Source organism: Pristiophorus japonicus, chromosome 9, assembly GCF_044704955.1.
Source record: "Pristiophorus japonicus isolate sPriJap1 chromosome 9, sPriJap1.hap1, whole genome shotgun sequence".
NCBI lineage: Eukaryota > Metazoa > Chordata > Chondrichthyes > Pristiophoridae > Pristiophorus > Pristiophorus japonicus.
This window is the reverse complement of record NC_091985.1, coordinates 21183422-21195528: the sequence shown is the minus strand read 5'-3', so window position 1 is coordinate 21195528 and position 12107 is coordinate 21183422. Positions and strand designations below refer to the sequence as shown.

General features: G+C 46.0%; 1 protein-coding gene across 1 annotated transcript in view; it reads left to right on the top strand.

Moving 5' to 3' along the window:
• Window positions 1–12107, top strand: part of thbs2a (thrombospondin 2a) — an 86519-nt gene that overhangs the window by 48295 nt on the left and 26117 nt on the right. The window contains exons 10-15 of the mRNA XM_070889131.1: window positions 700–873; window positions 1537–1664; window positions 1751–1903; window positions 3718–3936; window positions 10770–10877; window positions 11037–11196. Coding sequence (XP_070745232.1) covers window positions 700–873; window positions 1537–1664; window positions 1751–1903; window positions 3718–3936; window positions 10770–10877; window positions 11037–11196 — 942 coding nt within the window. The remainder of the gene's footprint in view (window positions 1–699; window positions 874–1536; window positions 1665–1750; window positions 1904–3717; window positions 3937–10769; window positions 10878–11036; window positions 11197–12107) is intronic.

Below are 12107 nucleotides of genomic sequence, written 5' to 3'. Positions count from 1 at the left end.
GAGGTTTTAAGGAGCGTCTTGAAGGAAGAAAGAGAGGCGGAGAGGTTTAATCAGGGAGTTCCAGAGCTTGGGGCCTAGACAACAGAAGGCACGGCCACCAAATGGTTGAGCAATTATAATCAGGGATGCTCAAAAGAGCAGAATTAGAGGAGTGCAGATGGGGCGGGGGGTTGTGGGGCTAGAGGAGATTACGGAGATAGGTACGGGCGAGGCCATGGAGGGATTTGAAAATAAGGAAGAGAATTTTTTAATCGAGATGTTGCTTAACCGGAAGCCAATGTAGGTCAGCAAGCACGGGGGTAATGGGTGAGCGGGACATGGTGCGAGTTGGGACACGGGAAGCCGAGTTTTGGATCACCGCAAGTTTACGTAGGGTAGAATGTGGGAGGCCAGCCAGGAGTGCGTTGGAATAGTCAAGTGCATGCCGGTTATCTTGGGCCTGATTCAGGTCTTGACAAGGGTTGCCGCTCTGATTCCCGGACTTTTCAGCGGGGCAGTCATCTCCGTTGCACCGTTGAAGGCAGGGGGGACGCTCATCCCTTGATACACTAACGACCGCATCCCCAGGATTGGGGGCAGGTTCAGCATGCGCTTCCTGTCCCCGCGCACCCGTCTGCCAGGTCTCGGTCCAGAACGCATGGCGAACCCCGTCCCTTTCTGGAGGGCCAGCTGACTGACTGACTGTCTCTTCCTTCGCAGTTGACGGGAACTGGAGCCCGTGGTCTCCGTGGTCAATCTGCACGGTCACGTGTGGGGGCGGCCTGCACGAGCGCAAACGGAACTGCAACAGCCCAGTGCCCAAATACGGAGGGAAGAAATGCCTGGGGGACATCAAGGACAGTAAAACATGTAACAAAGAGCTCTGTCCGATAGGTAGGTGAAAGCATGTAAGGTATAACCTTATTTGTTGTAAAGTATAACCTTATTTGTTGTAAAGTATAACCTTATTTGTTGTAAGGTATAAACATTTCTTATAAGATATAACTGTATATTTTGTAAGGTATTATATTCTTTGTACGGTATTGTCATTTTTATAATGTAGAACTCTTTTGTTTATAAGGCCTTGTTTTTGTACGGTATAATTGTATTTTTTATAAGGTATAACCTTATTTTTGTACGGTATAATTATATTTTTTGTAAGGTGTAACCATATTTTTTATAAGGTATAACCTTATTTTTTGCATGGTATAATTGTACTTTTTGTAAGGTATGACCTTATTTTTTTGTACGGTTTAACTGCATTTATTGAAAGGCATTCATTGCCCATCTCCTCATGGGCAATCTTCTTGGGTCACCCGCTAGGCCACTTCCGAAAGCAATAAAGAGTCAATCACACTGGTGTGGGACTGGAGTCAGGTTTCCTTCCCTAAACAATATTAGTGAACCAGTTGGGTTCTTACGACAATCCGACAAAGTTAAGGGGATGTTAGAGAAGGTCCCCTGGCTTCAGTGAGATTCTGGTAATGATACCATTCTCTAATGTTAGCCCTGATTACTGTGCTGTCACTAAAGCTTCTTCCCTTTGTCACTTGGCAGATGGGTGCTTGTCCAATCCATGCTTTGCTGGGGTAGAGTGCAGCAGCTCTCCAGACGGCTCCTGGGATTGTGGCCCATGTCCTTCTGGTTACCGGGGCAATGGCACGTTTTGCAAGGACATCAATGAGGTACCAGGACATCCATAGATTGGATTCTAAACATTGTGGTCAAAGATCCCTTGCCGACCTTATTTATTGTGCTTCTCTGTTGCTAGTGTGAAGAAGTCTCTGATGTCTGCCACCAAGTGAATGGAGTTCAGAGGTGTGCGAACACTGAGCCTGGCTTTCACTGTCTGCCCTGCCCACCACGCTACAGAGGGAATCAACCCTTTGGTCTTGGGATTGAATCAGCCAAGAAGAACAAACAAGTAAGGAGCACATAATATGAGACTGTTAAGGATGAAGTTAATCCTCAATTTACAGTCGCTTAGATTAATATGGCCTAGAAATTGAACGGTGTTGCACCCGTTTTCAGGCACTAAGCAGCTTACTAAGTCCCCAAAAATGGTGGGAAGGATGCGTGCGCACGTTTCCAAGCTGACGTGCGTCTCCCGCTGTACTGGGTAAGGACAAACCAGCTTTGCAAAAAAGGGGCCTCATGTCTTTTTGAGGTCTCCTCTCCCAGATTGGTTTGCCCTGAGGTATGTACCCTACATACCCTGTTTGTGGGAGCTTGCTGTGTGTGAATTGGTTGCCGTGTTTCCTACATTACAACAGTGACCACACTTCTAATAGTACTTCATTTGCTGTGAAGCGCTTTGGGATATCCTGAGGTCATAAAAGGTGCAAAATAAATGCAAATTCTTTCTTTCTGTCTTTACTCAATAGGTATTTCATGCCTAATGGATACTGATCTCTGCAGGTAGTGTTTCTCTCTCTCTTTCTTTCTCTTTTTCCCTTCCTCTCAGTATATAGATAGTGGGTCGGGGGCTGGGGGTCGGTGCGGGTGAGGTTTGCTACGCGCACCTCTGGAACCGGACCCCAGCAAGAATCAGTGTGTTCAGGAGGCAAGGTAATGGAGAGAAGACTGCAATATAAACATATGGAGGCTGTGCCATTCTAGTTACCAATGTGTAAGATCACGCCCCCCTCATTCGGTCTCGGTTTTTAATGCATGTTTGACTGTCTTGTACTCTGTCACTCAGGCTGGCATTTTTCAGAATGTAAAAGGAGGGCTCATAGGTTCAAATGGGTGAAAGCTCAATTCAGGATTGATGTCAAGAAGATCCTCTTCATACTAAATGGCCAACATTTGGGCTGGGTTTCTGGATAGCGTGGTGCAAGCAAAAGCTTTAGATCCATTTATTATCCAGCGGATGATATGATGATGGGATGGGGGCGGGGTGGGGGGCAGGGGGGGTGTGGTGAATGTAAGTTGTCTTTTTCCCCTCAGACGGATGAGCTAAGAACATAATAAATTGGAGCAGGAGTAGGCCATTTGGCCCCTCAAGCAGGCTCCGCCTTTTAATAAGATCATGGCTGATCTGATCTTGGGCTCAGCTCCACTTCCCTGCCCACTCCCCATAACCCTTCACTCCCTTATCGTTCAAAATAAGATGGCCTCTCCCACCTGTATTTAGATTGTGTCATTGTTACCTCCGGACACAACTATACCAATGCTCCCCTGGCTAGCCTCCCATCTTCCACCCTCCGCAAACATGAGCTCATCCAAAGCTCTGTTGCACATATCCTAACTCGAACCAAGTCCCGTTCACCGATCACCCCTGTGCTTGCTGACCTACATTGGCTCCTGGTCTGGCAAAGCCTTGATTTTAACATTCTCATCCTTGTTTTCAAATCCCTCCATGGCCTTGTCTCTCCCTATCTCTGTAACCTCCTCCAGACCCCCCCCGAGATATCTGCACTCCTCCAATTCTGGCCTCTTGTGCATCCCTGATTTTAATCGCTCCACCATTAGCAGACCTGCCTGGGCCCTAAGCTGTGGAATTCCCTCCCTAAACCCCTCTGCCTCTCTACCCCTCTCTCCTCTTGTAAGATGCTCCTTAAAACCTACCTCTCTGACCAAGCTTTTGGTCACCTGTCCTAATTTCTCCTTATGTAGTCTGGTGTTAATTTTCTTCTGATAACGCTCTCGTGAAGCACCTTGGGGATGTTTTATTTTGCTAAAGGCGCTATGCAAGTTGTTGCTGTTATCGTGACCCTATGCTGTTTTCCCCCGCAGGTGTGCGAGCCGCATAACCCGTGTAAAGATGGGTCACACAACTGTCACAAGTACGCCAGGTGCATCTACCTGGGCCTCTTTAGCGACCCCATATACAAGTGTGACTGCCGGATAGGATACGCCGGAGACGGTATCATTTGTGGAGAAGATTCTGATCTGGACGGCTGGCCCAACGAACATCTGGCCTGCTCAGCCAACGCCACTTACCACTGTCAGAAGGTGAGGAAAAGGAACCTCGGTAACCCAGGATATTCAACGGACAAGAAGACCTCAATAAACTTGCAGAGTGGGGTTGTCAATGGCAAATGAATTTCAATATAGACAAGTGTGATAGTGAATTTTGGGAGGAGGAATAAGAAGGCCACCTATTCCTTGGCTAATAAGAATCTAGCGGTATGGTAGCATAGTGGTTATGTTACTGGACTAGTAATCCAGAGGCCTGGACTAATTATCCAGAGATAAGAGTTCAAATAGCAGCTATGGAATTTAAATTCAGTTAATTATCAGTAATGTTGACTATGAAACTTGGTGAAAAAATTAATGTCCTTTAGGGAAGGAAATCTATCACCTTACCTGGTCTGGTCTATATGTGACTCCAGACCCACAGCAATGTAAGTGACTCTTAAATGCCCTATGAAATAGCCTAGCAGGCCTCCCAGCTGTATAAGGTGGCTCACCACCACCTTCTTGAGGGCAACTAGGGATGGGCAATAAATGCTGGCTTTGCCAGTGATGTCCACATCCCTTGAATGAGGAGCAAAGGGATCTACGGGTATAGATTCATAAATCATTAAAAGCAGCAATGCAGGTTAGCAAGGCCATAAAAAATGCAAACAAAGCTCTGGGGTTCATTTCTAGAGAGACAGAATTGAAATGCAGAGAAGTTGCGCTAAACTTATATAGAACCTTAGCTAAACCAGAGTACAGTTCTGGTCTCCATAGTACAGAAAGGATTATAGAGACACTGGAGAAGGGCAATAAAAATTCACAAGGATGAGACCAGAACTGAGAGGAAATACTTATCAGGAAAGACTGAACAGTCTGGGCCTCTTTTTTTTCCAGAAAAGAGAAGGCCGAGGGGTGACCTTCTCGAGATTTTTAAAATTATGAAGGGGTTTGATAGGGTAATTGTGGAGAAGATGTTTCCACTTGTGGGACAGTTCAAAACTGTGGATCATAAATAGAAGATAGTCACCAGTAAATCCAATAAGGAATCCAAGAGAAACTTCTTTACCCAAAGAGTGGTTAGAATGTTGGAACTCGCTACCACATGGAGTACTTGAGGCGAACAGGATAGATGCATTTAAGGGGAAGCTAAATAAGCACATGAGGGAGAAATGAATAGAAGGATATGTTGATGGGATTAGATGAAGTAGCGTGGGAGGAGGCTCGTGTGGAGCATAAACACCGGCACAGACCTGTTGGGCCAAATGGCCTCCACCTGTGCTATAAAATGTTATGATACTGCATCAAAATGGCAGACAAAGAAATTTCACATGAATGCACTCAGAAAATGGCGCACGGATATTCAAAGAGCCGAATTCCAAGGCGTTCATGGCCAGCTGTGGGGTGCTGCACATATTACAGAGTCAGAATCGTACTTGATGTGTGTTTTGGAATTATATGCACAGATTAAGCTCGGGGCTAGACATTAACTACAAGATGCTCGGTCTTGACAGTGAACATTCTTCACTGAAGCACACACGCACTCACAGCGCCTGACCTTGACCCAACTGCACGAGGTGGAATTCTAGAGAAGGTCATTAATAATAGAAAAATTCAACAGATTTGTTTCTGGAGAAAAAAAATTTACTCGGAAGATTGAAAAGAGAGTGCATAATCTTTTTGTTATTTTTGGGGAGGAGAATGTGTTCTAAATATGTTCCTAATTTGAATGGAGAGTTTTGACCTCAGTCACATCACTGGAGAATCTCACAGCCGGCTCACAAATCTTCCTTCAGGCAGTAATCTTACACTCTGCAGTTACGTCAGGAAAAGCGAAACTGTGCACTAGCACGATTTAAAAAAATATTCTTCACTCGTTTTTTTTTCACCTGTTAATGATTATGTCTCTCTATCTCTCTCGCTTTTTCTCTATCTTTCCTTTTTGCTCTGTCTATCTCTTGCTCTATCTTTCTCACTCTATCTCTCTCCCTCTTGCTATCTCTCTCCCTCCCTCACCTTCTCTCTATTTCTCTTGCTCTCTATCTCTGTCTCGCTCTCTCATGCTCTCTATCTCTCACACACTATCCCTCTCTATATCTCTCACCTTTCCCTTCCTCTCTCACTCTATCTCTCACTATCTCTATCCCTCTTGCTATCTCTCTCTCCATCCCTCCCTCCCTCACCTTCTCTCTATGTCTCTCTATCCCTCTTTCTCTAGCTCTCTATCTCTCTCTCACTCTCTCTATCTCTATCTCACTCTCTCCCTCCCTCTCTCACTTTCTCTTTATTTCTCTCTGTCTCTCGCTCTTTATATCTCTCACTGTCTCTTTCTCTCTCCATCTCTCACTTTCTCCCTCCACCTCTCACTTTATCTCTCTCAAGATATAAATGTGTTCATGCATGTTCAGCTCCCCCAGTTGACTAGAACAAGAAGTCAATGCTGCCGATGTTAACCTAAGCATATTTAATGAACTGACGTGTGTTCCTCTCTGTTTTAAGCCACACTGCACACCAAAGTGATCACTACCCTTTAGTCTTTCACTGGTAATATTTATGAAGGGGATTAGATCAAATGTCTCCAGTTCAAGATCCAGACATAAGCACAACAGGCTGAATGGCCTCTTTTAGTGCTGCAGTTTCTATGAATTCTGCTGTAAACATAGCTTCTCTTGGTTACTCAGTTTAAAAAAACAAAATCTGGAAATAAAAAGCTGGGATCCGTAAAGGTGAGCATGAAGCTGTCGGATTGTCGTTAAAAACCGAACTGGTTCAAAATGCTGTGCTTACACCCGGCTGGACTATATGTGCATCCAGTCCCACGCCAATGTGGTTGACTCTTAACTGCCCTCTGAACTGGCCTAGCGAGCCACTCCGTTGTATCCAGGGAAACTAGGGATGGGCAATAAATGCCGGTCTTGCCTGCGACGCCCGCATCCTGACAATGAATTTTTGAAAGAATACTTTTTCAGTGGCTTCCAGTCGACTGCAAATGGGTTTTACAACAACTGTTTCCATACAGCATTTGGCTTTGAACTTTGACATGTGCAGCCAGATGAATGTCAGGTGTAGAAGGAAGCGTCAGAAGAAAGGGACTTCATGATCAGCTGATCAGCAAAAATAAACCGCTGGCACGTTTCATTGACAGATTATCAGATATAGCTTTGTTGTTAAGATTGACAAACTGCGACATTTTCCCATTTGAGGAAGGGAGGATGTCTATGGATTGTATCAAAGCTGAGGTTTAGTGTCTGAAGGATGGCACAGGGCCATGGCTGTGTATTGGGACTTAAGCCTCCTCAATCCATAATAGCAAGCACTGCAGATAATGGCAGCAACAATCATGCATTAATATGTCACCAGTGTTGGAATGCTCCTGGAGTTGGGCAGTTGGATAAAGAAAACTGTTATAGTGAAAGGTTCCCAAGTCAGTTATTTTTCGCTGGGCTTACCAGAACAGTTTGGGCAGAAATTAGCAAATCACAAAACGGGTCTGCAGAACTTTATTTCAAAATGAGACAATGTTCGGGCTATTTCCCAACTCTGTCACACCGTGACTGGCCCTGATTTTAACTCTGGGCCGGTTTTGGGCTGGTGCTGAAGTCCTTGCTAGATCACACTTGGAGTACTGTGTACAGTTCTGGTCTCCATATTACAGAAAGAAACGTTTAAAATTCTGACGGGTTTAGACAGGTTCGATGCAGAAAGAATGTTCCCAATGTTGGGGAAGTCCAGAACCAGGGGTCACAGTCTAAGGACAAGGGGTAAGCCATTTAGGACCGAGATGAGGAGAAACTTCTTCACCCAGAGAGTGGTGAACCTGTGGAATTCTCTACCACAGAAAGTTGTTGAGGCCAATTCACTAAATATATTGAAAAAGGAGTTAGATGTAGTCCTTACTACTAGGGGGATCAAGGGGTATGGCGAGAAAGCAGGAATGGGGTACTGAAGTTGCATGTTCAGCCATGAACTCATTGAATGGCGGTGCAGGCTCGAAGGGCCGAATGGCCTACTCCTGCACGTATTTTCTATGTTTCTATGATACTGGAGAAGGTGCAAAAAAGATTCACTCTGCCCTCTGCTCCAGAAATCAGGGGCAGGGCTATTACAACTCACTTAAATCTGGATGGAAAATCGCAAGGCCTCACTGGCCGCTCGCCTTTAAGATGTTCCTCACTCAGAGCTCTCACCTTTGGGAAAGGGGAAGGGGAGTCCGCAGTAGGGAAGGCCTCAGCTTCTCTCAGGCACTTCTTCTCCTCCTGGTCCCATCAAGAAAGAACAGAAAGTGACCTGTTTGAGCCTCTTCTGCCACCCCTCACCCCAGTTCCTCCTCCCCGTTGCCTTCACCTGGCGAGATGTTAAAATTGCAATGACGTCATCAGGACCCGATACGCATATGTAAAGAAGGACCCCATTGGCTTCGGGTGTCCTTGCTGCCTGCTCAGTAAAGCAAGCTAAAATTCGGGGCAGAGAAGTCCTGGCGGCTTTCCAACGGATAAGTAATTGTAAATGTCCGACCGATGGGTTTGCGCCGGGCTGATAGAGTTAAAATCACTCCTGGTATCGCTATTTGAGGAACCATTGGGAAAGAAAGCATTTGGTGCATGGAGTGGAGCAAGGAATCCTTCTCTAGTATAACTAGTGACGAGAGAACAATCTCAGATTCACACCTGGACAGCCCAATAGAAACAAAATTAGGGGACCTGTTCCATCATGGCTTCAGCGTTTAAACTGCCTGAGGCCTCCTGGAACCCAGTGGCAGAAAACCAAATCAAGTGTAGAATGTTGTCCCCAGTGCCACGGGGCCAATATTTATCCCTCAAGCAATATCACAAAAAAAACTGATTATCTGGTCATTATCTCATCGTTGTTTGTGGGATCATGCTGTTCACAAATTGGCTGCCACGTTTCCTACACTACAACACTGACTATACTTCCAAAAAATACTTCATTGGGTGCAAAGAGCTTTGGGACATCCTTAGGTCGCGAAAGGTGCGATATAAATGCAAGTTCTTTCTTTCTTTCCAAATACAAATGTGGGGCTCAATTTTCCCCAAAGCTGTTTTTTGGCGCACTTAAAGAGTTACGCCCGTTTTTCGGGGGGCCCAAGTACGCCAAAAAAAATCATACAAGTTTCCCCATTTGAATTCTTCATTTTGCCGCCGCCTAGCCTGTTGTTTAGTTTTGGGGGTGGGGCCCAAGATCTACGCCAAAAGGACCGAGTTGCCACGGTAACCAGGGACACAATGCGAGCTGAGGCTGGAAAGTGAAACATACAGCCAGCTCACAGCAACCTGCACAAGAACATAAGAAATAGGAGCAGGAATAGTCCATATGGCCCATCGAGCCTGCTCTGCCATTTAATACGATCTTGGCTGATCCGATCATGGACTCAGCTCCACTTTCCTGCCCGCTCCCCATAACCCCTTATTCCCTTATCGGTTAAGAAACTATCTATCTCTGTCTTAAATTTATTCAATGTCCCAGCTTCCACGGCTCTCTGAGGCAGTGAATTCCATAAATTTACAACCTTCTGAGAAAATAAATTTCTCCTCATCTCAGTTTTAAATGGGCGGCTCCTTATTATAAGATTATGTCCCCCTAGTTCTAGTCTCCCCCATCAGTGGAAACATTCTCTCTGCATCCACCTTGTCAAGCCCCCTCTTAATCTTATACGTTTCGATAAGATCACCTCTCAATCTTCTGAATTCCAATCAGTAGAGGCCCAATCTACTCAACCTTTCCTCATAAGTCAACCCCCTCATCTCCGGAATCAACCTAATGAACCTTCTCTGAACTGCCTCCAAAGCAAATATATCCTTTTTGTAAATATGGAAACCAAAACTGCACGCAGTATTCCAGGTGTGGCCTCACCAATACCCTGTATAGCTGTAGCAAGACTTCCCTGCTTTTATACTCCATCCCCTTTGCAATAAAGACCAAGATTCCATTGGCCTTCCTGATCACCTGCTGTACCTGCATACTATCCTTTTGTGTTTCATGCACAAGTACCCCCAGGTCCCGCTGTACTGCAGCACTTTGCAATCTTTCTCCATTTAAATAATAAGCACATTAAACATTGCAGCAACTTAGCTCCATTAAATTATTAAAGTACCTCCCCTCCCGATGCAGGTCCCAGTCCCTTCTCCTATCCCAGGCCAAATGGCCTCCTCCCTCCTGATCCTCGCAACTATCCCTGGCTGAATGGCCTCCCGATGCCGGTCCCCGCACCAATCCCAGGCTGAACGGCCTCCTCCCTCCCGGTTCCCGCTTCTAACTATGCCCGAAGGCTTCACCCCCCCTCTTCCCACTCTCTCTTACCTCTCCTGCTACTGATGCCCGGGCATCTGCTGTGCTGATTTATTTACCTGCGCTGATTTTCTTAACTCACCGGAAGGTTTTTCTACAGAGGCCACATACGTCGGCCTAAGAAGAACTGTAGTAAATCGGAGCTGGCCAAACTTGCCTAAATGGCCAGAATTGGCGCAGGTGGCAGGTTGCGCTCCCCCATGGCTCAAAAAAAACTAACCTAAAAAAATTGTAACTGAGTTACGCTGGCGCACATTGATTGGGGAAACTTGTATTTTTTAACTTAGGCCAAAAAAAGCAGCGTGCACCAAAAAAAAAGCACAAATCACTGGGGAAAATTGAGCCCCTAGTTTTTTTTTAAAAGAATGAGGATGTTCACGGGAATCGTAAGCCAGTGCCACAGCGGGAAGGGAAAACGATGAATAAACTGAATACAATCGATGTTTTGGGAAACGCTGGAGAGGCGACATATGCTGTGTGTTAGAAAAGGAATCTGGCCTGTCTCGTGTGCAAGTTCTGGCCATTTGTACCGTCGCAGTACTTGACGTCCTAGTAATTGTTTTTTTCTTTTCCTTGGACAGGATAACTGCCCTCACCTGCCCAATTCTGGACAAGAGGACTTTGACAGGGACGGAGTGGGAGACGCTTGCGACAAGGATGATGACAACGACGGCAGAAATGACGAGGGAGTGAGTTCCGGAACCATACATTGTTTCTCCCCCCCCCCCCCACCATCCGCCCCCGCACCCTTCTCCCAAAAAACAATACATCGCAACGTGTCCAACAAACAGGCTTGAATAGGCAGGAATAAAACAGGGACCATCTCTCTACGTTTTTTTTTCTTCCAGGACAATTGCCCTCTGCTCTACAACCCGCGGCAGAGCGATTACGATAAGGACGATGTGGGTGACCGCTGCGACAACTGTCCGTACGACCACAACCCGGCACAGATCGACACCGATGGGGACGGGGAAGGGGACGCCTGCTCAGTTGATATTGATGGCGACGGTGAGTGTGACGGTGGAATCACATGCTAGGTGTGACGGAGCCGAGCCGCCCCTCAGATCGGTGTGGCGTGCAGACTCTGGACACTGTAGCAACACTGTGTGGTTGTCGCTCGGTGAAGGAGAGAAAGTAAATCCAATCCAGACAATTGATACCAGAACTGAGTGGCTGTATCTATTGGGAAAGACTGAACGGGCTGGGACTCTTTTCTCTAGAAAAAGAGAAGGCTGATGGGTGAGCTGATAAAGGTCTTTAAAATGATGAAGGGGTTTAATAAGAACATAAGAAATAGGAGCAGGAGTAGGCCACACGGCCCCTGGAGCCTGCTCCACCATTCAATAAGGTCATGGCTGATCTGATCATGGACTCAGCTCCACTTCCCCGCCCGCTCCCCATAACCCCTTATCATTTAAGATACTGTCTATTTCTGTCTTAAATTTATTCAATGTCCCAGCTTCCACAGCTCTCTGAGGCAGCGAATTCCACAGATTTACAACCCTCTGAGAGGGTTTGATAGGGTAGACGTAGAGAAGATGTTTCCACTGGTGGGGGTGTCAAAAACTATGGGCTTAAATATAAGATAGTCATTAATAAATCCAGTAAAAAATTCAGGAGAAACTTCTTTACTCAGAGAGTGCTGAGAATGTAGAACTTGCTACCACAAAGAGCGGTTGAGGCAAACAGCAGAGATTCATTTAAGGGGAAGCTAGATAAGTACAAGAGGGAGAAAGGAATAGGATATGCTGATAGAGTTAGATGAAATAGGGTGGGAAGCGGCTGGTGTGGAGCATAACCACCAACACTGACCAGTTGGGCCGAATAGCCTGCGTCTGTGCTGTACATTCTGTGTAATTCTATTTAGGGCTCATCACAGTGAGGAATGGGGAGTGGAGCGTGTTCCCATTTTGTGCACT